The sequence below is a fragment of the Oryctolagus cuniculus genome, chromosome 15 (assembly GCF_964237555.1).
Source record: "Oryctolagus cuniculus chromosome 15, mOryCun1.1, whole genome shotgun sequence".
Lineage (NCBI taxonomy): Eukaryota > Metazoa > Chordata > Mammalia > Lagomorpha > Leporidae > Oryctolagus > Oryctolagus cuniculus.
The window spans coordinates 86,016,750-86,044,140 of record NC_091446.1 but is presented as its reverse complement, the minus strand read 5'-3'; the positions used below and the strand labels follow the sequence as shown (position 1 = coordinate 86,044,140).

The following is a 27,391-nucleotide window of genomic DNA, read 5'->3' as shown; positions in this document are numbered from 1 at the left end:
AGGTGCTGCGGAAGCCGCAGGGTCTATGCGCCAGTGCGGGAAGGGGAGTGCATGTCACACAGACAACAGCAGGGAGAGTTGCGACGTCCAGGGCTCCGAGTCCACACATCGGCGCTGGAAGGGGAGGTGAGCTCTATAACCCGAGACATTGGCGGGGAAACAGGGGTCAGAATCTAGAGGGGGGCCGGAAAGTGCAGCAAACTCACTACCGGAAAGAAGGAAAAAAAAAAAGCTAGGGGGGTTTCTCTTTCCCCTAACCTTGCAAAGGTTGCAAGGCTGCAAGGCTTGAAGAATTTGCAAGAGACAAAGAGCAGGCCCCCTCTCTGGATTTACATATCAACAGGGGAGAGCTAAGGAACTGAGTCACTACAATTCAGTAGCCTAGGCAACCCAGTGGGAGTCCAGAGGAGCCTAAACAGACTCTTTGGGTAGAAGCCAGAGACTGGAAGCTAAATATCATCAATTCTGCACAGCCGTGCCGTGCGGTGTTACTTACCCCCTGAATAAATAAAATAAATAAATAAATAAATAAAAAGAGAGAGATTTACCATGCATAACCTGAGGGTGTCACCTTTGCACACCCTTAACCAGGAAGAACCAGGCAGAGCTCTCAGGCCGCACCCATCTCAAGCCTCCAAGGCTCCTCCAACAGCAGGCAGTCCACTTAACACGGACATAGTATAAAATAAAAAAAAAATTTAAAAAAAAAAAACGAACAGTGACGAAAGAAGAATTAACTATGCCAAGTAACAAACACAGAAATCTAGGGAACAAGATCAATGATGACACTATGATGCCTCCAAATAAACAAAACACCCCAAACCAAGATTATGAAGATGATGAGATAGAAGAAATGCAAGATACGGATTTCAAAAAATTTATGATAAGAACATTTAGAAGTTTTCAATCCTTGAACCACAGAAATCCTTATTGGACAGGATTGAAAATCTCTCTGGTGAAAATGAAATTTTAAGGAAGAATCAAAATGAAACTCAGAAACTAGTAGAACAGGAAAGTGTGATAGTGAAGAGAAATCAAAATGAAATGAAGAGCTCAATAGATCAAATGACAAACACATTAGAAAGCCTTAAAAACAGAATGGGTGAAGCAGAAGAGAGAATATCGGACTTAGAAGATAGAACACAGGAAAACATACAGTCAAACCAAAGAAAAGAAGAGGAAATTAGAAATTTAAAAAATATTGTTGGGAAGCTACAGGATACTATTAAAAAAAAATAACATTCGAGTTCTAGGAGTTCCTGAAGGCATGGAGAGAGAGAAAGGATTAGAAGGCCTTTTTAGTGAGATACTAGCAGAGAACTTTCCAGGTTTGGAGAAGGACAGAGACATCCTAGTACAGGAAGCTCATAGAACCCCCAATAAACATGACCAAAAGAGATCCTCACCACGATATGTGGTAATTAAACTTACCACAGTGAAACATAAAGAAAAGATCCTAAAATGTGCAAGAGAGAAACGTCAGATTACTCTCAGAGGATCGCCAATCAGACTCACAGCAGACTTCTCATCAGAAACACTACAGGCTAGGAGGGAATGGCGAGACATAGCACAGGTGCTAAGAGAGAAAAATTGCCAGCCCAGAATATTATATCCTGCCAAGCTCTCATTTGTGAATGAAGGTGAAATAAAGACCTTTCATAGCAAACAGAAATTGAAAGACTTTGTGGCCACTTGTCCGGCCCTGCAAAAGATACTTAAAGATGTGCTACACTCAGAAACACAGAAACACGGCCATCAATATGAAAGAAGGTAAAGGAAGAACACCTACCAGTAAAAGAGCATGGGAAGCTCAAAGCATATACTAGAAAATATTTCTGGGAAAATGGCAGGGCAAAGTCACTACGTATCAATAGTCACATTGAACATTAATGGTCTGAATTCTTCAGTTAAAAGACACCGTTTGGCTGACTGGCTCAAAGAATACAACCCAACTATTTGTTGCCTACAAGAAACACATCTCTCTAACAAAGAGGCATGCAGACTGAAAGTGAAAGGTTGGAAAAAGATATTCCATGCCAACAGAAACCAAAAAAAGCAGGTGTAGCCATATTAATATCAGACAAAATAAACTTTAATACAAAAACTGTTAAGAGAGACAAAGAGGGACACTATATAATGATTAAGGGTTCAATTCAACAGGAAGATGCAACTATTATAAATGTATATGCACCTAATTACAGGGTACCAGTCTATTTAAAAGATATGTTAAGGGACTTAAAGGGAGATTTAGATTCCAATACAATAGTACTGGGGGACTTCAATACTCCACTCTCAGAAATAGACAGATCAACAGGACAGAAGATCAACAAGGAAACAGCGGATTTAATTGACACTATTGCCCAAATGAATCTAACAGATATCTACAGAACTTTCAACCCTACATCTACAGACTTCACATTCTTTTCAGCAGTGCATGGAACCTTCTCTAGGATTGATCACATACTAGGCCAGAAAGCAAGTCTCAGCAAATTTAAAAGAATTAGAATCATACCATGCAGCTTCTCAGACCACAGCGGAATGAAGCTGGAAATTAGCAACTCAGGAAACCCCAGAAAGTATGCAAACACATGGAGACTGAACAACATGCTCCTGAATGAACACTGGGCCATTCAAGAAATCAAAAGAGAAATCAAAAACTTTCTGGAAGTAAATGAAGACAACAACACAACATATCAAAACTTATGGGATACAGCAAAAGCAGTATTGAGAGGCAAATTTATAGCAATAGGTGCCTATATCAAGAAATTGGAAAGGTACCAAATAAATGGGCTTTCAGTGCATCTCAAGGACCTAGAAAAACTGTAGCAAACCAAACCCAAATCTAGTAGGAGAAGAGAAATAATTAAAACCAGAGAAGAAATTAACAGGATTGAATCCAAAAAAAAAAAAAAAAAACACTACAAAAAATCAGCCAAGCGAGAAGCTGGTTTTTTGAAAAAATAAACAAAATTGACACCCCATTGGCCCAACTAACTAAAAAAAGAAGAGAAAAGACCCAAATCAATAAAATCAGAGATGAAAAAGGAAACGTAACAACAGACACCATAGAAATAAAAAGAATCATCAGAAATTACTACAAGGACCTGTATGCCAGCAAACAGGAAAATCTATCAGAAATGGATAGATTCCTGGACACATGCAATCTACCAAAATTGAACCATGAAGACATAGAAAACCTAAATAGACCCATAACTGAAACAGAAATTGAAACAGTAATAAAGGCCCTCCCAACAAAGAAAAGCCCAGGACCAGATGGATTCACTGCTGAATTCTACCAGACATTTAAAGAAGAACTAATCCCATTTCTTCTCAAACTATTCAGAACAATCAAAAAGAGGGAATCCTCCCAAATTCTTTCTATGAAGCCAGCATCACCTTAATCTCTAAGCCAGAGAAAGATGCAACACTGAAAGAAAATTACAGACCAATATCCCTGATGAACATAGACGCAAAAATCCTCAATAAAATTCTGGCCAATAGAGTACAACAACACATCAGGAAAATCATCCACCCAGACCAAGTGGGATTCATCCCTGGTATGCAGGGATGGTTCAACATTCGCAAATCAATCAATGTGATTCACCACATTAACAGACTGCAAAAGAAAAACCATATGATTATCTCAATTGATGCAGAGAAAGCATTTGATAAAATTCAACACCCTTTCATGATGAAAACTCTAAGCAAACTGGGTATAGAAGGAACATTCCTCAATATAATCAAAGCAATTTATAAAAAACCCACAGCCAGCATCCTATTGAATGGGGAAAAGTTGGAAGCATTTCCACTGAAATCTGGCACCAGGCCGGGATGCCCACTCTCACCACTGCTATTTAACATAGTTCTGGAAGTTTTAGCCAGAGCCATCAGACAAGAAAAAGAAATCAAAGGAATACAAATTGAGAAGGAAGAAGTCAAACTATCCCTCTTTGCAGACGATATGATTCTTTACTTAGAGGATCCAAAGAACTCTACTAAGAGACTATTGGAACTCATAGAGGAGTTTGGCAAAGTGGCAGGATATAAAATCAATGCACAAAAATCAACAGCCTTTGTATACACAAGCAATGCCATGACTGAGAAAGAACTGCTAAGATCAATCCCATTCACAATAGCTACAAAAACAATCAAATACCTTGGAATAAACTTAACCAAGGACGTTAATGATCTCCACGATGAGAATTACAAAATATTAAAGAAAGAAATAGAAGAGGATACCAAAAAATGGAAAAATCTTCCATGCTCATGGATTGGAAGAATCAACATCATCAAAATGTTCATTCTCCCAAAAGCAATTTATAGATTCAATGCAATCCCAATCAAGATACCAAAGACATTCTTCGCAGATCTAGAAAAAATGATGCTGAAATTCATAGGGAGGCACAAGAGACCTCGAATAGCTAAAGCAATCTTGTACAACAAAAACAAAGCTGGAGGCATCACAATACCAGATTTCAGGACATACTACAGGGCAGTTGTAATCAAAACAGCATGGTACTGGTACAGAAACAGATGGATAGACCAATGGAACAGAATTGAAACACCAGAAATCAACTCAAACATCTACAGCCAACTTATATTTGACCAAGGATCTAAAACCAACTCCTGGAGCAAGGACAGTCTATTCAATAAATGGTGCTGGGAAAATTGGATTTCCACATGCAGAAGCATGAAGCAAGACCCCTACCTTACACCTTACACAAAAATCCACTCAACGTGGATTAAAGACCTAAATCTACATCCTGACACCATCAAGTTATTAGAGAACATCGGAGAAACCCTTCAAGATATTGGCACAGGCAAAGAATTTCTGGAAAAGACCCGGGAGGCACAGACAGTCAAAGCCAAAATTAACTATTGGGATTGCATCAAATTGAGAAGTTTCTGTACTGCAAAAGAAACAGTCAGGAGAGTGAAGAGACAACCGACAGAATGGGAAAAAATATTTGCAAACTATGCAACAGATAAAGGGTTAATAACCAGAATCTACAAAGAGATCAAGAAACTCCACAAAAACAAAGCCAACAACCCACTTAAGAGTTGGACCGAGGACCTCAATAGACATTTTTCAAAAGAGGAAATCCAAATGGCCAACAGGCACATGAAAAAATGTTCAAGGTCACTAGCAATCAGGGAAATGCAAATCAAAACCACAATGAGGTTTCACCTCACCCCGGTTAGAATGGCTCACATACAGAAATCTACCAACAACAGATGCTGGCGAGGATGCGGGGAAAAAGGGACACTAACCCACTGTTGGTGGGAATGCAAACTGGTCAAGCCACTATGGACGTCAGTCTAGAGATTCCTCAGAAACCTGAATATAACCCTACCGTTCGACCCAGCCATCCCACTCCTTGGAATTTACCCAAAGGAGTTTAAATTGGCAAACAAAAAAGCGGTCTTTACCCTAATATTTATCGCAGCACAATTCACAATAGCCAAGACCTGGAACCAACCTAAATGCCCATCAACGGTAGACTGGATAAAGTATGGGATATGTACTCTTTAGAATACTATACCGCAGTAAGAAACAAGGAAATCCAGTCATTTGCAACAAAATGGAGGAATCTGGAACACATCATGCTGAGTGAAGTAAGCCAATCCCAAAGGGACAAATACCATATGTTCTCCCTGATCGGTGACAACTGACTGAACACCAAAAAGGAAACCTCCTGAAGTGAAATGGACACTATGAGAAATGGTGACTTGATCAGCATAGCCCTTACTGTTAATGAACAACTTAATACATTATCCCTCTTAGTAGTTTTTTTTGTCTGTTCTACTTAATATGACTGGTTTAATTCTGTGATTATCACACAGTTATTCTTAAGTGTTGAAAATTAACTGAAATGTGATCCCTGTTAAACATAAGAGTAGGACTAAGAGAGGGAAGAGATGTACAATTTGGGACATGCTCAGGCTGACTTGCCCCAAATGGTAGAGTTAGAAACATACCAGGGGACTCCAATTCAATCCCATCAAGGTGGCATGTACCAATGCCATCTCACTATTCCAAGTGATCAATTTCAGTTCACAATTGATCATAATGAAAGGACTAAGAGTCAAAGGGAGCACATAAACAAGTCTAGTACCTGCTAACACTAACCGATAGAATAAAGGGGAGAGTGATCCAACATGGGAAGCGAGATACTCAGCAGACTCATAGAATGGCAGATGTCCTAAATAGCACTCTGGCCTCAGAATCAGCCCTAAAGGCATTTAGATCTGTCTGAAAAGCCCATGAGAGTATTTCAGGCATGGAAAGCCAAGACACTCTGGCAAAAAGATCTCTGTGAGTGAGATCCCAGTGGAAAGAATAGGTCTTCAAAGAAGGAGGTACATTTCTCTGAAGGGAGGAGAGAACCTCCACTTTGACTATGACCTTGTCTAAACAAGATAAGAGTCAGAGAACTCAGAGGGCTTCCATAGCTTTGGAAACTCATGACTGGAGCATAGGGAGATTACTGATGCCATAGACAGGAGTGTCAATTGGTAAAGTCAACAACAGGAGTCACTGTGCACTTACTCCTCATGTAGGATCTCTGTCCTTAATGTGCTGTACATTGAGATTTAATGCTATAACGAGTACTCAAACAGTATATTTCACTTTGTGTTTCTATGGGGGTGCAAACTGTTGAAATCTTTACTTAATGCATACTAAACTGATCTTCTGTAAAAAAAAAAAAAGAAATTATGAATTCCCAACTTGTCTCTCACTGGGATTAAACATGACAATAGGTCTGATCTGATTTCATCATCATTTAAAAAAATCATCTATTATTTTTCACTTTATGTTTCTGTGTGGGAGCAAACTGTTGAAATCCTTACTTAATGTATACTAAGCTGATCTTCTGTATATTAAGAGAATCGAAAATGAATGTTGATGTGAATGGAAGGGGAGAGGGAGTGGGAAAGGGGAGGGTTGTGGGTGGGAGGGATGGTATGGGGGGGGAAACCATTGTAACCCATGAGTCGTACTTTGGAAATTTATATTCATTAAATAAAAGTTAAAAAAAAAAGAAGTGAATGAGAGTTTCTCAAGCATGGGAAGTCAAGACACTGTGGCAAAAAAAAAATGACCTAAATGAAAGATCTCTGTGAATGAGATCCCACTGGAAAGAATGGGTCATCAAAGAAGGAGGTACCTCTCTCTGAAAGGAGGAGAGAACTTCCACTTTGATTATGGCCTTGTCTAAATAAGGTTGGAGTTTGTGAACTCAAGAGGCTTCCACAGCCTTGACAGCTCATGACAAGAGCCTCAGGTGATTACTGACGTCATAAATAAGAGTGTCAATTGTTAAATCAACAGGAGTCACTGTGCACTTGCTCCCCATGTAGGATCTCTGTCCTTAATATGTTGTACTATGTGAATTAATGGTCAAACAATGGTAAAACAGTACTTTATACTTTGTGTGTCTGTGAGGGTGCAATCTGTCAAATTCTTTACTAAGTATACACTAATTGATATTCTGTATATAAAGATAATTAAAAATGAATCTTTTTTACAGGCAGAGTGGACAGTGAGAGAGACAGTGAGAAAGGTCTTCCTTTGCCGTTGGTTCACCCTCCAATGGCCGCCCACCGTGCTGATCCGATGGCAGGAGCCAGGTATTCATCCTGGTTTCCCATGGGGTGCAGGGCCCAAGGACTTGGGCCATCCTCCACTGCACTCCCTGGCCACAGCAGAGAGCTGGCCTGGAAGAGGGGCAACTGGGAAAGAATCCAGCACCCCGACCGGGACTAGAACCTGGTGTGCCGGCGCCGCTAGGTGGAGGATTAGCCTATTGAGCCATGGCGCCGGCCGATAATTAAAAATGAATCTTAATGAAGAATGGGATAGGAGAGGGAGTAGGAGATGAGTTGGTTTGTGGGTCGGAGGCTGGTTTTGGGGGAAAACCTGCTATAATCCAAATGTACTTTTGAAATTTATATTTATTAAATAAAAGTTTTATAAAAAATACATGAAGAGATAGATATATTAACTAACTGATAATTTCAAAACGTACACATTCATTAAAAAAACTAATTTTGCCTAGACTTACATGTAAATATTCATCAGTTGAAAATAAGTTTAAAATGGCAAAAAATGGAGCAGGCATTGTGGTGTGGTGAGTTAAGACACTGCTTGGAATGTCCGCATCTAATACTGCTTTGCCTGAGTAGTTTCCACTATTCTGTATTTTCTACCAGCTTCTAGCTAATGTGCTTAGAAGGGAGGGATTGATAACCAAAGTACTTTGATGCTTATTACTCATGTGAGAGATTTTGACAGTTTTTCTGGCTCCAGCTTGTACTTGGCCTTACCATGACTGACATTTGAGAAGTGAAACAATGGATGGAAAATCTTTCTCTGTCACTTTCCCTTTCAAATGAGAAAATATTTTTTTTTTATTTTTAACTTTTATTTAATGAATATAAATTTCCAAAGTACAGCTTATGGATTACAATGGCTTCCCCCCCCTCATAATTTCCCTCCCACCCACAACCCTCCCTTTTCCCGCTCCCTCTCTTCTTCCATTCACATCAAGATTCATTTTCGATTCTCTTTATATACAGAAGATCAGTTTAGCATACATTAAGTAAAGATTTCAACAGTTTGCTGCCACACAGAAACATAAAGTGAAAAATATTGTTTGAGTACTAGTTATAGCATTAAATCTCAATGTACAGCACACTAAGGACAGAGATCCTACATGAGGAGTAAGTTCACAGTGACTCCTGTTGTTGACTTAACAAATTGACACTCTTGTTTATGGCATCAGTAATCACCCTAGGCTCTTGTCATGAGCTGCCAAGGCTATGGAAGTCCTCTGAGTTCACCGACTCTGATCATATTTAGACAAGGCCATGGTCAAAGTGGAAGTTCTCTCCTCCCTTCAGAGAAAGGTACCTCCTTCTTTGATGACCCGTTCTTTCCACTGGGATCTCACTCGCGGAGATCGTTCATTTAGGTTTGTTTGTTGTTGTTGTTTTTCCCCAGAGTGTCTTGGCTTTCCATGCCTGAAATACTCTCATGGGCTTTTCAGCTGGATCCGCATGTCTTAAGGGCTGATTCTGAGGTCAGAGTGCTGTTTAGGACATCTGCCATTCTATGAGTCTGCTGAGTATCTCGCTTACCATGTTGGATAGTTCTCTCCCTTTTTTATTCTATCAGCTAGTATTTGCAGACACTATTCTTGTTTATGTGATCCCTTTGGTTCTTAGTCCTACCATTATGATCAATTGTGAACAGAAATTGATCACTGGAACTAGTGAGATGGCATTGGTACATGCCACCTTGATAGGACTGAATTAGAATCCCCTGGTATGTTTCTAACTCTACCGTTTGAGGTAAGTCAGCTTGAGCATGTCTCTAATTGCACATCTCTTCCCTCTCTTATTCCCACTCTTATATTTAACAGCAATCACTTTTCAGTTAAGTTTCAGCACTTAAGAATAACTGTGTATTGATTACAGTATTCAACCAAAAGTAGTAAGTAGAACAAACAAACAAAAATACTAAGAGGGATAACATATTAAGTTGTTCATCAACAGTCAGGGCAAGGGCTGATCAAATCACCGTTTCTCATAGTGTTCATTTCACTTTAATAGGTTTCCTTTTTGGTACTCAGTTAGTTGTCACCTATCAGGGAGAACATATGGTATTTGTCCCTTTGGGATTGGCTTATTTCACTCAGCATAATGCTTTCCAGATTCCTAACAGGGATCATTTTTCAGTTAAAATTTAAACACCTAAGAATAATTGTGCGTTAACCACAGAGTTCAATCATTAGTACTAGAACAAATGAGAAAATATTTTTAAAAGTCAAAGGTTTGCATATGAGTTTAAAATAACCAATAATTTCAAACCATATACTGTTTACAGGAGGGAAGATAAATTAAAAGATAGAAACAGGTTGAAAAAATAATGAAATATTAGAGATGTCTATACTGGATGGCCATAATAACAATAGATGAAACTGAATTTTAAATAATAGATATCAATATAGTTAAAAAAAAGTGCTAAGCCTGGATAAAGTAACATGTTTATGTTAAATATAACAAAAATGCTAAACATTATATGAAAAAAAAAAGATAAAGGGACAAGTAGACTGCTCGACAACAGTATTTAGTGGTGCCAATATCTCATTTTCAAAGACGGACAGAACTATGAAAAAGACTGAGAGTAATGCAGCCTATTTGAACATAATAAAATAACGAAGTTAACTGAGATAATATCACACCACTGAACAGGAGAATATGCATTCAAGTGTACATACATTTTCCATAGAAGACAATTTGCTAGGCTATAAAAAAGTCCGAATAACTTTAAAAAGATGGAAATCATATAAAATATTTTCTTTAAACACAATGGAAAATCAGAGATGAGTGTTTTACCAATGAATAAGATGCTGCTTGGTATGCCCACATCCTATATTAGAGTGCTTGAGCTAAATTTCTGGTTCTGCTCCCAATCCTGCTTCTTGTTAATGTGTATCTTGGGAGGAAGAAGGTGATGGATCACCTTCCATTTGCAGTCCTGGATTGACTTCCTGGCTACCAGATTTTGCCTGCCCAGCCATTGCTGTTATGGGTATTTGAGGAGCAAACCACCAGATGAAAATCTCCTTGGTTTCTAAATAAAGATAATTAGAGGGTAATTGACAAGTGCAAAAAAAAAAAAAGTGAGAAAAACAAGTAGTATATTCCCAAATAACAAGTGGATCAAAGAACAAATCACAAGTGAAATTAGAAAATATCATTATATAATTGAAAATGTGTCAGAGCTATGCCAGCAAATCCAATCAAGTCAGGATTTAATTACAAATAGGAGCAATCCATAAAAGAATGGAAAGAAAACCATTCAAAAAAGCAAAAATATTTGCAAGAATCAATCTCAAGAACACCTGGACTTTAGGCCACTAGAACATTATGCTCACATCCCCTTTAGACTCAATGAACATACCTCTGATAATGTAGGCCCAAGTACAGTTAAATTTATGATTCCCATAAATACACAGGTCACCAGAAACTCATTATCTACCCAGAATGATATACTCATCCAGGTGGGGATAAAGTATGATGGCTGGCACATGAATATGGTAGCATGACTATAATCAGACCACTGCTCTGTATTAGAATAATGTGGGGATTGAATCACAAGACGAAATGCTACACCAAATAACTATAATTGATGCATATTTCAAATAAGTGTCATATACTAATTATTTGTTAAAATTTATTTGTGAAAGTACAGCTCATTTACAGAATCCCACATACAATAAGGAGAAACCAAAAATGCAGTTTACAATGTCAAAGAGATAAACATAGATTTTGAAGAAAAATCAGTCTCTGTCATACATGAATACCCTGTTGGGTGAATTCTCTAAAACATGCTGAGTTGTGATTTCAACAAAGGGCCTCTCCACACACATAATACTTTCACAGTGTTTTTGGTCTGTAAATTTGGTAACATTTGTTAAAGTTTACCTTTTAAGTAATGTTTTTTTCCACTGCCATTACATTCATACAGTTTTTTTCTGTATAAATTTTCTGATAAGAGTGCCTTGTAGAAAGTTCCTACACACAGATCATTTCCCGAAGTCAATGATATGTGCTGAAGATTTATGGCAAAATATTTTTTACATTCATTATATTTATATGGCTTTTTTTGTGAGCTCCCTAATATCTGTTCAGGTCTAACTTCTGGCTCAAGTTGTTTTATTCACATTTGTTACATTCAAAAGTCTCCTCAATTTTGTGAATCCTTTACATACTGAGGCTTGAATGCCAGGAAATAGTTTTTTTTTTCCACATTCATTACATTTTTAAGATTTCTCTACAGTGTGAATTCTGATGTGTAATGAGGATTTTTGGCAAAAGACTTTTCCACATTCATTACATTCTTAAGGTTTCCTCTTGTGAATTCTCTGATACATAATGAGGTATGGCTTCTGGGAAAACTTTTCCACATTCCTTACAGTCATAAAATTTCCCTCCTGCATGAATTCTCTGACATGTCATTGTGAAGTAAGATGTGCTAATAGGCAGTTAGATCAGTTGGGATGCTGTGAACATGCTCCTTTCCTGACTGCTTAAATCTAACACTAGATTCAACTGCCCAATGAGTGAGCAAGGAGAATGCTTCTGCCTTTAGTTTTTATGGAAGACCTTTCTCTCTCTCCCTGTCTGTAACTGTCTCTTAAACAAGTGAATCTTTTTTTTTTTTTTTAATAAAGTGGTTATTGTGTCTGCTGGTCTGAAGTCTCATGGATCAGACTTGTGGACTAGGGGTTGGATCGATGCCCTGGAGCTGAGACATTGTCCCAATCCAATTCTTGCATGGATTGGCTCAGAATGCCTTGAGATGATTGATGGTTCCTGGCTGGAGCTACAACATGGTGCTTCCCAAGTATCTTGGCTGCATCCTAGGCCCCAACAGCCATGAGGATATTGGCCCTAGAAGCATCCCATTCCCTCTTACAGGTCCTGGACAGAGCTATATTAGGGTGCTCTCTGAAATTCTCTTGGCTGAACCCCAAACCTTGATAGTCCATATGGGTGTTGGGCTGGAAAGTGCATTTCATGCAGGGAGTGACACTACTGAGACTGGGAAGTCTGGAACAGGGTCATGGCCTCCATGCGCCAATGCCTCTTTACATCAGACTCAAGTGCTTTTTTGGAGTTCTCACAAGATGTAACACTAAAGAGTCTACTTTCTTTACTTCTTGTCTTGCCTCTGGTTGTGTCTAAGTTTCCTTTCATGAGGATTGGCCCATGATGCGAGAAAAGGGTCTTTCAGTATTTGCAAAATTCATGCCACAGCAATGCTTTTGTGTTTCTCAAAGGCGCCTTGACATCAGACTCCAAAACCCATTAGGGTGTCAGTCTGAGACTTCACTCTGCTCTTCCCATAGAGATCGATTTGTGAGACTGGGTATGGTTTGAAATCAGGCTGTGGGCTCATGCCCTAATGCCTCTTTCTGTACCTTAGAATGACAAGATCTCTCTCTGCTTTACCACCCTGCAGCCTCCAGCTGTCTTCCTTGTCCCACCAGCTCTCCTCTTTCTAATGAACTCAAATTCTTGGTCCAGTGATCAGTGTCTCCCTAGACATTCGGCAGGTTTTAAGTCAGAATTTAGGTATTCCTTATGAAAACACAGGCAGCTTTTTCCATCTAGTCACTTCTTTAAGCATACATCCTCTGGTGGCCTGGACTTAAGAGAGAGGCCCTTTGGTCTCTTCCTCCTTCCTTCCTTCCAAGTAGTCTTTTGGGCCCACCTCTTCCTTCTTTTTCAGTTCTCTTCTTTGGGTCCACCTCAATCAAGTGCTTTGTATACAGCCCATAGCTCAGAAGTAGCTCTCTGGGGAGAATTTTATTCCTCCCAACATGTTTTTTTTTTTTTTGTTTTTTTTTTTTTGACAGGCAGAATGGACAGAGAGACAGAAAGGTCTTCCTTTGCCGTTGGTTCACCCTCCAATGGCCGCCACGGCTGGCGCACTGATCCAATGGCAGGAGCCAGGTACTCATCCTGGTCTCCCATGGCGTGCAGGGCCCAAGGACTTCGGCCATCCTCCACTGCACTCCCTGGCCACAGCAGAGAGCTGGCCTGGAAGAGGGGCAACCGGGACAGAATGCGGCACCCCAACCGGGACTAGAACTCGGTGTGCTGGTGCCACAAGGCGGAGGATTAGCCTAGTGAGCCACGGCGCTGGCCCAACATGCTTCTTAATCCTTTAAACTGCTCAATCATCAACTTGAGTGGTGGCCAGGACTGGTGCCCTCACTTCAAACTTTAGCCCCAAACCCTTTTGTTAAGGCTCTGTCATGGAAGTCTCACTTTCAAATTCAGACACATAAGATATGACTCAATGTTAAGAGATGAAGAACAAGTGTTTCTCTTCATGTAAGGGGGCAAAATGATGGTATATATTTGATTATACAGAGGCCAATTCTACTACACTTCCAGTAAAGGGAACTTCTTTTTGCATGTGCTGTTCTGACAAATACATAGCCCAGGTTACAGTCAGGTAAGCCTGAGTGAATAAAGATGGTATGTCCTAATTCCACCTGCTCCTTGCTCCCTGCCTTGTCGGCTTCAGTGTATATCCAGATGCTAACAAGAGAGTTTGAGGGCTGTCTCAAATTCGAGAGATGAAAGCTGAGATGTTTCTGTTTTTATCCTCTCATTTCAGATGGGAAGCAAACCATCTACAGCAGGGACACCTACACCCCAGAGGAGCATCCTCAGACATCAGGCTCCCTTTGATCACCAGAGCTTAAAGAAAAACACCTCATCTTTTAATGTACAATTGTCTGGCCTGGTTATAAACTACAGGATAAAGAAAGTTAGCCTACAGGGGGAGTATTAACTGTAATATGGCTCTTCAATTAAATCTCTTCTGTCATAAAGCAAGGAAGTACATTGAGCTCCCTTATTTCAGGCTTTACATTATGAGGCAATCCAGAGCTCTATAAATCTTGTTGGATTGACTGAACTATTGTAGTGGCCCTTTCGCCTCCAGGAATACAATGAACTCCCTGAAATCCACCCAATCCCATTCTCCAAATCTTTGGCTCTCCTAGTCTCATGCCAATTTACTACCTATTGAACAAATACTGGGAGGGCAGAGACGCACTTGGATCCAAGTTCCTTTTTCTCTGCAAGACCTTAGGAAGATTAAGTGGGGTCTAGGTAGCTTCACAGATGATCCAGAACATTACACAGAGCTGTTCAGAATTTAACAGAGGTGTATGAGCTAATCTGGAGGGATGTAATTCTTCTCCTTGGCCAAACTCAAACAAGATCACAAAATCCTGCAGCTGTGTAAGTGGTAGAAGAACATGTGGATGCATTCTATATATCCCATGGAAATGACCATGTAATTGCACCTATAAACAAGAGGTGCCATTCCCACTGGTAAGCAGGCAATTCTACAAAATGACTCTAACTGGCACCTTAACAATCCTGTAGACAATTGAAGAAGGAATCTTGCAAATGTTGTAGAGGCAATAAAGGAAATTAGAACCAAGCTGCTTAATTACTCTAAATTATTCTAGATTCATTAAGGGCCACAGGAAATTCTCTCCACATCTGTGGAACACCCAAGGGAGACTTCAAAAAAATATACTCCATTAAACCCTGATTCTATGGATGAACAAGGAAGTTTAAAGGAGAGATTGGTCAACTATGTACTCGACATCATAAGAAAACTCTAAAAATTTAGGGTGTGACCTGAAAGCACCCAAGATAATCTCTTGATGGTGGCTACCACATTATTATATAACATGGATAAGTGGATTAAAAACATGAGCAAAAGAATGGCAGAAGTAAGCAGCTGCACAGTCACATTACCAGTGCAGATAGTAGACATTTCATCAAAGATTGTCATAATAGATGCCCAGGACCATGTCACATTTGTAGAGATCACTGGAGGTTTGACTGCCCCCAAAGGCTGAGAACTATGTGGTCAGGTATTTCCAATAGACCTCCTGCATGGGACTGAGGGGCCTGGGGTCACCTTTACAGGCTCTGGAGATACATGAGATTATGGGTGCATCTAATAGTGGAAGAAAAAGTTATAAGCTTCTTTCTGGACACCAGAGCAAGTTTTTCTGCCTTTCATTACAGCTTGGGCCCCCTCTCCAATCACGGCTATAAAACAAATAGGAATTCTCCAGGGTTGATATTTCATTCAGTCTTTGAGCTGCATCTGAGATGATCTAATGTTCACTCATTCCTTCTTGATAATATGAGAAAGTCCAGCATCTCCACTAAGTAGAGACCTCCTGGCCCAGATGGAGCATGAACCTCACTAAATCTGTAACTGAACTAGCTAAATTCCAACAAACTCTTGAAAAATTATCTAAAAAATTACTAGGGCTTTACAATTCCTAAATTCAACCCTGGAGACTTACCAATAGTGAAAGCTCTTCCCAGCCACTCTTTCTGAATTTTGGGAAGGCCCTTTCACTGTCATCCCGCCCATTCCCTCTCTGCAGCAAAGATCCCAGGCCAATATACCTGGTTCACTCATACCAGAGTAAAATTCTGGGCCTCTGAAGCTTGTAGACAAGACTGGAAGACAACCTCAGGTCTCACATGAGCATGGACTACCCAAGTGAAGTCACTAGGGACTCAAGCTATTGTTTAAGATGCCATCTCCATAAAATCAATACAACTCAGTGGCATGCAGCTAAAATTCTAGTTTCTCTTTCTGTCCTCAGTTCTCTTATCATCCTTATTTACGACTCCCTTCCCATAAACTAACTCTACTATGTTACTTCTAAAAATCCTCCTACAGTTCTTTCTCCTTTAACATCCATTCCACTAATTGGCTCCAATATGGTGTTTGAGCATGTCAGGGTGAGGTCTCCCTGTACAACTTCAGTAAGTGTTAATATCAATGGGGAAGGCATGCATAGGGTACTGAGTTTCACAATGAGTGAATAAAATAAGGGGCCACTGCAGGTGCTACATGCTTGCAGGCAAATTTAGCTCGAGTGGCATACTATCAAGATGTGGAGATGGGCCTAACTACAATCACGTCCCATATTGAAACAAAGTTGGTTAGCTCTGTAAAAATCACTTAGGCATTTTATGAAGATAACAAACCAAACTATATCCTTTTTGCCTATAGTTAGGCTATATAGTTGCCTATAGTTCAGACTATTACTGAAATGCATGCCATTATCATTTACTATATACGATAACTGTGTCTATATTTTCTGTGATTTAATTTCAAAACATAACCACCCTTCCTTAATCCATATCAATTACCCAGATATTATAACAATTCCAACGGGTTTGGGTTTTTGGTAATATTTCTCTTTTCACAATTCCTAAATCATAGCATGATCTTTGCTTCTTGGGTCAGGTGGCACTCCCTCATCTCTCCAGTGACAGCATTAACACATTCTCTATGTGCCAAATGATTATTAATCTCATGACTGTAATGATTCTTTTTATTTTTACTTTTTTATATTTTTATTTTTGACAGGCAGAGTGGACAGGGAGAGAGAGACAGAGAGAAAGGTCTTCCTTTTTTGCCCTTGGTTCACCCTCCAATGGCCGCCAAGGCTGGCGCGCTGCGGCCAGCGCATCGCGCTGATTCCGATGGCAGGAGCCAGGTACTTATCCTGGTCTCCCATGGGGTGCAGTGCCCAAGAACTTGGGCCATCCTCCACTATACTCCCGGGCCAAAGCAGAGAGCTGGCCTGGAAGAGGGCAACCGGGACAGAATCCGGCGCCCTGACCGGGACTAGAACCCGGTGTGCCGGCGCCGCAAGGCGGAGGATTAGCCTATTGAGCCATGGCACTGGCCTGTAATGATTGTCACTGTTTACTTTAATTGAAGCAGTGGTTGTGGCATTTCATTTTAGTGACATCTGGACTAGGTATACATGCACATAAGAAAATTAATCAGCTTGTATATTTTGAAAAGATGGCTAACACTGCAACCACTTTAACATATTAAAAATGAGCTGAGTCAAATTCAAAAGGGGGTCTTGGAAAACCATGTGACTGCTGATCATTTAGTCTGAAAGGTCAAATAGGATATTGGAAGTTGTCAGGAATGTGGCTTTAGTTAACTAAAACCTAAACAAAAGAGAAATTAATAAACTACATGAAAAAGAGGACAAACTGTATATGTCACCAGGAAATTTCTTTGAAAATTGGAAGTGGCTATCTTAGCTATTGCTTTTTCTATTACCAAATCTGCCATCCTTTTTATCATCTTGTGAGGATCATACAAAATAAACTGCTATACTCTTTGTAGCTTCCAGTAGATTAAACTAGAAGCCTTTGAACACCAGGCAGTATTCCAGATAAAGATCTCAAGGAAATCTGTATTCTGCTAGGGACATTTAGATTGACCCTCAGAAGAATGCTCTACTGTTGTTAATGATGCCCCCTCTCAGCATGAAGCAACAAAAGCCATCATCACACTAATCCCTAACAGTTGTGAGGGCCTATTCTTCTGAGAAGGTGCATGTGAGAAGTTAGATGGGCTAATAGGCAGTTAGATAAGTTGAAAGACAGGTCAATTAACTGCACCTAATGTTATCAAGGCTAGACAGGATTGAAATGTCTGCTTTCTGGTTGGCTGTTACTTTGCTCCTCCTGATTCGTTAAATGTAGGTCTCATTTTCAAAAAGGGACCAAACAGAGGGTCACATGTTATATAAAAGAGCCAGCAATGGCAAGTTTCTTTGGCAACTCCTCCCTTGGAGCTCTACTCCTGACTGCTGTGGCAGGAAGTTTCCTGATTTCAATAAATTGCACTTTGTTCTTAGTTCCTGTCCATACGCAAATTCTTCAATATGAGATAAGAACCAAGATCACCATCATTCCACAACACTACGAAGACTGATTTCTGGCAAAAAAAAAAAAAAAAAAGCTTTTCAGCACTCATTATATTCATAAATTTTCTCTATAAAAGAATTGTCTGGTGCACATTGATATATGACTTCCAACAAAAGGCTTTTCCACACTCATTGAGTTATTACTTCTAGCAAAGGATCATTCACATTTTATTATCTTCACAAGACTTCCTCGACTGTGTGAATTCTGTGATGTTTAATGAGGGATGACTTCTGCCAAAACGTTTTCCCACACTCATTACATTCATAAGGTTTTTCTCCTGTGTGAATTCCCTGATGCCTTAGGAGGTGTGACTTCTGGCAAAAGGCTTTTCCACATTCACTACATTCATAATGTTTCTCCCCTGTGTGAATTCTCTGATGTGTAATGAGGATTGATTTCTGGCAAAAGGCTTTTCCACACTCATTACATTCATAAGGCTTCTCTCCTGTGTGAATTCTCTGATGTCTAACGAGGTCTGACTTCCAGTAAAAGGCTTTTCCACACTCGTTACATTCATAAGGTTTCTCCCCTGTGTGAATTCTCTCATGTGTTGTGAGGTGTGACTTCCAGCAAAAAGCTTTTCCACACTCCTTACATTCATAAGGTTTCTCCCCTGTATGAATTCTCTGATGTGTAGTAAGGTATGACTTTCTGCAAAAGACTTTTCCACACTCATTACATTCATAAGGTTTCTCACCTGTGTGAACTCTCTGGTGTTTGATGAGGTCTGACTTTAACCAAAAGGCTTTTCTACACTGATTACATTCATAATTTTTCTTCCCTGTGTGAATTCTCTTGTGTGTTATGAGGAGTGATTTCTGGAAAAAGGCTTTTCCACACTGTTTACATTTGTAAGGTTTCTCCCCTGTGTGAATTCTCTGATGTGTTTTGAGGACTGATTTCCGGCAAAAGGCTTTTCCACACTCATTACATTCATAAGTCTTCTCAGCTTTGCGAATTCTCTGATTTCCAGTGAACTTTGACTTCTGGTAAGTAGTTTTTCCACATTCATTGCACTTGTAGGGCTTTTCTCCTTTGTGAGTTCTATGATAGATACTATGGCAGGATTTACAGCTGAATGATTTCCCACAGGGTTTACACACATAGGGTTTTTTCCTTGTATGTGGTCTCTGATTTATTCTAAGATTTGATTTGTAGATGAAAGTTTCTTCACACTCAGTAGATTTAGAAAGTTTCTTTCTTGTGCGTGTTTGTTGATTCTTGCTGAGATTATTATTTTCATGGAAATGTTTCCTTCCTATCCTAGTTGTCATTCTGACAATGGCAGTTGATTTATTTTTACAAGTCTCTCCTGTATGAACCCTCTCAAATTCAAAGCATTTCTTCTTTCTTTTGAAGGCTTTCCCTTGTACACTGTGTTCAGAAGCCTTCTGAACAATCCGAGTCTTGTGATGCTGGCTAAGAGACTCACAACACTGAACAGAGTCCTCAGGTACATTAGGGGTATCAGATTTCTCTCCAGCTTCTATTCCATCAGGCCCACTAGGCAGATGCACATTGTGAAATACATTGCATGACTCAGATTTCATTACTGAAAAATTTATCCTTTTGATAATCAGTTTTGGAATACGTTTTGAGATTAAAATAAGGGCTTTTCTTGAATCAACTTTCTTGTGAGTTGATGTGCTGTTTGTAATTAATTCTTGCCTCAAATTTGTGTCTTCACTTTCCTGTTTGGTTCTAATCACATCATCTCTTCTCTGGGCAACTGAAATGAAAAAAATAATAAAAGTCACAACTTTGAATCACATCTAAAAGTTTTTCTTGAATGCTCATATAAAGACAATGAAGATACTTGCTATCCTAGTGGCATAAGATTTTAAGACACTGGTAAAAGATATTTATTTATGAGAATTATGTTTTGCTCCTCAACACATTAATAAATGACACCAATAAATTTCCCAATATTCAATCATAATTTTGTACTACCTTATTTTCTTTTAAATATGGCAGAATGAATTATATGGTATGGTGGATTAAAACACTGATTGGGATGCCTGCATCCCGCAACAGTACCAGTTTAAGTCCTGGTTAGTCAGCTTCCAATACAGCTTTCTTCTAGTGTATCCTGTGAGGGAGCAGATAATGGTTCAAATGTCTTGGATCCCTGTCACATATTTGAGAGTCTGAGATAGAATTCCAGGCTTTTGGCTTTGGTCCAGTCCAACATTAACTGTTGCAGGCATTTGCGGAATGAACCACTGAATAGAACATCTCTCTGTTATCTCTCTATGTGTCATTATATCTTTCAAGAAGAAGAAAACAACTAAATAAGACTATAAATGAGGAGAAAACATTCAAATAACTATTTTCACACATTGATTAAACTGGGGTAACACGCTGTGCTGTCTACTAGCCATTTGTGTTTCCTCTACTTTTTCTGTTTTTTTTTTTTTTTTTTTTTTTTTTCCTTACAGAAATTGTTTTTTGCTGATCCTTCAGCATTAAAGAGGGGAACGTTTTACTGAATCATTGACATGCAGGTGAAAAGGGATGCTAAAGAAGACCCCATGAGAGGCCAGCACTGTGGCGTAGTAGGTAAAGCCACCGTTTGCAGTGCCAGCATCCCATTTGGGCATCGGTTCAAGTCCCGGCTGTTCCATTTCTGATCCAGCTCTTTGCTATGGCCTGGGAAAGCAGTAGCAGACAGCCTGGGCCTTTGGATCCCTGCACCTGCGTGGGAGACCAGGAAGAAGCTCCCAGCTCCTGCCTTTCGATCAGCACAGCTTTGGCCATTGTGCCCAATTGGGGAGTGAATCAGTGGATGGAAGACCTCTCTGCCTCTCCTTCTCTATGATTCTCTGACTTTCAAATAAAATAAATAATTCTAAAAAAAGAATAAAGAAGACCACATGTTAGGAACTGGATTTGAACCTATGGTAGTCTCATGCTCAGTCATGCCACAAGAACAGCACTTCTGGGATTTTCAAATTTAAAAAAATCTCCTTTTATCTGCACTCTATGATAGCTTTCCCATATTACTAAGAAAACCTGATTCTGTCAGCTTTTCAGAATTATAACAGGTACAGAAATTTCCCATTACATTACCCTGGGTATACACTCCTTACTAGTTTAGGGGAATTGTTTCTGCAACTCAGGATGCTTACCTTCTTTGAAAAACGTTTGCTACTTCACTCTGAGATCAACCTTCCTGGTTTTCTACTCTCATTTCTTGGAACACACTCCTGTTTCAAAATTTGATTTCTGGGTTGGAAGATCAGTTGTTTCATATTTCTAGAGAAAACTGAGTCTCCAATTCTTTTCTTTTTTGTTTTTCAATGATATTAAAAGAGATATTTCAAACTTCAAACTGCACTCTCAAATAAAGCCGAGTCATTCAATGTGTAGCAATGGCTTAACATGATCTTGGGATGCAGAATCTCCTTATTCACTTGGTGAGTCTAGGACTGCCTATTTCCATGTTCCTATCTTGGGTCCTGCTTAGTATTATGATTTGTTATGTCACAGTGCAGAAACTTGCTCCTGAACATCTTATATTATCTTCTTATTTACTTAAGAGCCAGAGAATGTGATTCAAAGCAAAACAAAGAGCTCCTATCTACTTGCTTATTCCTCAAATTTTTACTGCAGTCCATCATTTTCTTAATTTGAGAAGCAGAGACAGAGAAAGAGGGAGAAAAGAGGGAGAGACACACACACGAGAGCTCCCTCTCATTGGTTTAGTCTTGAAAGGCTTGAAAGAGCAAGCTCTGTGTCTAACCAAAGCAAGAATTGGGAATTCAATCTGGAGAACTATTAAAAAACCAGTATCTATGAGCTTCCAAATTAGTAAGCACTAAAGCAATGAATACATACACGAAAAATGCATTAAGGAAAACAATATTAAAGTGCAGAGACAGGCAGAGATCCAAGATGGCTGAATAGGGAAGAGATGTGTAGATTCTGCCAGCAGGAAGATATGAGAAGAACAGAGAAGGAACTGTGTTCCCAAGGGGCAGTTGGAGAGTTTTCAGTGGAAGGTCTATAGAAAGAAAAGAGATTCTGTAAGGCAGCAGGGACTGTAGTAGTAGCTGCTGGGACACTGCCAGTGACTTTTGCCTGAGGTGGCTTGTGGGGACACTTATCTTCTCAGAGCAAGGTGAGAGGAATCTGTGGCAGCTGATGCATCACTCTTGATATTGTCTGAAGGAAAACCTCATGGTCCTCACTGACTTTGAAGCTGGACTGAAGCATTGGCGGGGGCAGGGTGCCTAAATAACCCCATGAAGGTAGGATGCATTGCTTTCCTCCCCTCATTCCATAAAGGAGCCCAGTGACCTGCAGAGAGGAAGTGCCACCTTGATAAGGCTACTGCAGCCCATGAACCACTGGTAGATTATGTCAGAGGGATATATCTTTGTTTCCCATTGATTTTGACTCTGAGCTGGAGAGTTGGTGGGGACAGAGTTCCCACTTAAGTCTACAAAGTGTGGGCCTTTGCTCCTCTCCCCTCACTCCATGATAACAGACTCAGTTAGCCAAGCAGAACATATCCTAACCTATGTCACGTAGGCAGTGCCTCCAGGAATGGGGTGGCTATCTCCATAGATGGAGGAGCTAACAGAATAGAGAGTTAATCCCCAGCTCTCTGTGACTGTGAGAATCCTATGAATGTTGATTGAACATGGGGTATGACTGGGTCTTTGGGTAGTCACTGGATCCAGCTCCAGAGTTCCTGAGTGCTGGGGAGGGTTAACTTCCAAGAGTTCCATGCTCACCCTGAGGAGCACATAGATCTTTTATGCACTTCATGACCTGAGTGGGATTTCTCATCCTTGTCATGTAGTAGATTCCTTTAGCAACTATATTTACTTCTCTGTGTTCCTGAGCAATCTTATCGTGATTCTTTGGATTTTCTTTTCAGGCCTTTCATTAATCTCTTCATCTTTATATTCTAATATTGAAGTGTTGTGTTCCTTTGGGGAGTAATATTGTTTTACTCCTGTTTCTTGTATCCCTATGTTTATTTTTAGGCAAGTATAGAAACACTTGTTGGTTTTCTTCTCTGAGGACTTTCTTCTTTGAAATGTGCCTCTGTGGCTTAGTGGAATGACTGCTCCTTCAGGGGTATATTCATAAGTGTGTGCTGGGTGGAGCTAAGACACTGGCCAATGCTTGAGGGTTAGGCAAGAGTCTAGAGTGAGACCCAAATTGGGTGTGATTAATCTTTATCATCAGTAGAGGGGAAAGTGTAATCTCCTGGTAGGCATATTTACAGTTCCAGTCCCTCTGTGCCGAGGTGAACCAACTGCCAATGGTAAATAAACAATGCTTGTGAATATCTAACCTAGAAGACAACTCTTTAGGAAAATCTCAGATAAAAAAATAAAAATTTGAATAACTGAAAACAGTATTTGAAATTAAAGGATAACATCAAACAATCATATATGTGTTATAGGAATTCCTGAAGGTATGGAAAGACAAAATGAATTAGAAGAGTTATTCAGTGAGATACAAACATCCAGGTACAGGAAAACACTATGGAGCTCCTAATAGACAAGATTAGAAAACATCATCACCATGACATATTATAGTCAAACTTTCAAAAGTAAAATATAAAGAGATCCTAAAGTATGTAAGAGAGAAACACCAGATTACCTTTAAAGGAAGTCTAACTAGAATGACACCTGATTTCTCCTCAGAAACCTACAGGCTAGTAGACAAGAGACAGTCAATCTAAGTTCTAGAAGGAAAAAAACTATCAACCCACAATATTATGCTGAGCAAAGCTCTCCTTTATAAATGAAGATCAAATAAAGACCATCCAAAACAAACAGGAATTCAAAGAATTTGTTTTCACTCAGACAGTCCTAAAATTGATACTTAGGGATGTGTTACTCCTAGAGAAAAAGATAATCAGCATCATAAAAGTATGTGAAGGCAGAAAACTTCTGAGTACAAGTACAAATAAAATTTAAAACAAACAATAGGAATATTCAAAGAAACTGGCAGGACTAAGTCATTACCTATCAATAAGAACAGATGGAACAACCTGAAGATGGAACAACATGGAGGTGGGACATATGGAGATGAAATAACAAGCTCCTGAATGAACAATGATTCATAAAAGAAATCAAAAGGAAAATTTTAAAATTCCAAGAAATGAATAAACACAACTATCAAAATGTATGGGATACAACAAAAGCAACATTAAGAGGAAAGTTTAAAGCAATGAATGCCTACATCAAAAACTGGAAAGACATCAAATAAATGATTTAACAATGATCAAATGAATAAACTCAGATCTGCAAAATAAGAAGTTACAACAAATACCCTAGAAATAATAAGAATTATCAGGAATTACTACAAATAGCTATATTCCAACAAACTGGAAAATATACAAGAACTGCACTGATTTCTGCACACATACAATTTACTAAAATTGAGTCATAAAGACAAAAAAAATCATAAAGAAATAACCAAGTAGGAAACTCAATCAGTAATGATGACACTCTCAACAAATAAAAGTCCAGTAATGGATAGTCTCACTGCTGAATTCTACCAAACTTTAAAAAAAAAAAAAAAAAAAAAAAAAAAACTAATACCAAATCCCCCTAAACTATTTAAAACAATTGAAGGGTAGGGGATCCTAATCCTCCAAAACTCCTTCCATGAGACCAGTATCACCATAATTCCAAAAACCAGAAAAAAATACAACAAAGAAAACTATAAATCAATATCACTGATGAACATAGATGTAAAATCCTCAACAAAATATTAGCTAATTGAATACAACACCACATTAGAAAGATCAATCATCCAGACCAAGTGGAATTTATCCCTGGTATACAAAGATGACTCAACATATGCAAATCAATGGATGTGATATATCTCATTAACAAACAGAAGAATAAACATCATATGATTATCTCAACAGACATAAAGAAAATATTTGGGGGAAAGCTGGAAGTATTTCCACTAAAATCCAAAACCAGAGGATGTCTACTTTCACCATTACTAGTCAATATATTTCTGGAAGTTTTAGCTAGAATCATTAGACAAATAAATAAATAAATAAATAAAAGTAATATAAAATTGAAAAGAGAAGTAAAATTTTCCCTGTTTGCAGACCATATGATCCTATACATAGGGCAAACAAAAGACTACACTAAGAGTTTATGGAACTCATAAGAGAGCTTTGCAAAGTTGCTGGATATACAATCAACACACAAAAAAAATCACCCATGGTTGGGAAAGACTTGTAAGATCAATCCTATTTATAATAGCTACAAATAAAATTAAATATCTTTGGATAAATTTCACCAAGACCACAAAGATCTCTACAATGAAAATTATAAAACACTAAGGAAAGAAACAGAAGGCACAAAAATAGTAAAATCTTCCATGGTCATCAATTGGAAGAATTAATATTGTTAAAATGTTCATACTATCTAAAGCAATTTAAAGATTCAATGCAATCCTAATCAACATATCAAGGAGATTCTTCTCAGATCTAGAAAAACCGACCAGAAATTATGGAAACACAAGAGACCCTGAATAGCTAAAACAAACTTAAACAGCAAAAGAAATGCTGGAGGCATCACAATACCAGATTTCAAGATATATTTCAGGGCAATTATAATCAAAATAGCCTGGTACTTGCACAAAAGAAAAGACATGTGGACCAAAGACCCCAGAAATTAATTCATGCATTTACAATAAACTAATTTTTGACAAATGAGCTAAAATTATTCCCTGGAGAAAGAACAATCTCTTCAACAAATGGTGTTGTGAATATTGGATCTCTCTACATGTAGAACTATGAAACATGACACCTAACTTATAGCCTACACAAAAATCAAATCACAGTGGATCAAGGATCTAAATCTAAGATCTGAAACCATCAAATTACTAGAGGAAAATACGGGCAAAACACTGGCAAACATTGTCATAGTTAAGCACTTCCTGGATAAGGTCCTAGAAACACAGGAAATAAAAGCAAAAGACAAATAAGATTATACCAAGCTGAGAAGTTTTGGCACAGTCAAGGAAAACACTCAAAAGGAGCACCCAACAGAATGAGAGAAAATATTTGCAAACTATACACCTGATAAAGGATTAATATATGGAATATATAAGGAGCTCAAGAAACTCAACACCAGCAAAACAATGCAGTTAAGAAATGGGCTAAAGATATGAACAGGAATTTTCAAGGGATGAAAAACAAATGGCTGACATGAAAAAATGCTCTTTATCACTTGCCAACAAGGAAATGCAATTAAAAAGACAATTAGGTTACCCATAACCCCAATTAGAATGGTTACCATATAAAAATTAAAAAAAAAAATGCCACCAAGGACATGGATAAAATAGCACCCTAATACACTGTTATTGGGAATGTAAACTAATATGAACATTATGGAAGACAGTATGGAAATTCTTCAGAAATCTGAAAATAGATCTATCATATAATACAACAATCCCACCCCTGGAAATTTATCCAAAAGAAATAAAACAGCTTATGAGTTATCTGTACCCCCATGTTTATATCAGCTCAATTCATAATAGTGAAGACATGGAATCAACTCAGATGTTCATAAACTGATACCTACATAATGAAATTGTGATATGTATACATGATAGAACACAACTATATAAATGAATGAAAGTCTTTCACAAGAAAATGGATGCAAGTAGAGACCATTGTTAGTGAAATTAGCCAGTCTGCAAAAGAAAAATACCATGTTTTCTCTGACTTGTGGTACTAATACAGAGTATAAAAAGAGTAATGTAGTCAAGTGAAATTGACATTTTGAGATTTGATTATTTATAGGCCTTGTCTATAACTTCTGAAGAATAATAGTTTTTCTTACTACTTATTGAATTCCTCATTTAATGGAGAATTTAGCTTGCAATTATCAAGTAAATTGAAAGTATGTCATTTCAAAAATTAAAAGAAAATTAAGAAAGGATAGAGGAGGGAGTGTGGGACTAGAGAAGTGAGGGAGGAGAGGGTAGGAAGCATCATTATGTTCTTAAAACTGTATATATAAAATAC

At 38.6% G+C, this 27,391-nt stretch overlaps 1 protein-coding gene across 1 annotated transcript in view; it reads right to left on the bottom strand.

The window, feature by feature from the left end:
• Positions 1–11,228: 11,228 nt before the first annotated feature.
• LOC138845290 (zinc finger protein 300-like) overlaps positions 11,229–27,391 on the bottom strand; it is a 95,453-nt gene continuing 79,290 nt past the window's right edge. The window contains exon 7 of the mRNA XM_070057153.1: positions 11,229–20,101. Within this exon, the coding sequence (XP_069913254.1) occupies positions 18,549–20,101 (1,553 nt within the window). The 3' untranslated portion in view covers positions 11,229–18,548. The remainder of the gene's footprint in view (positions 20,102–27,391) is intronic.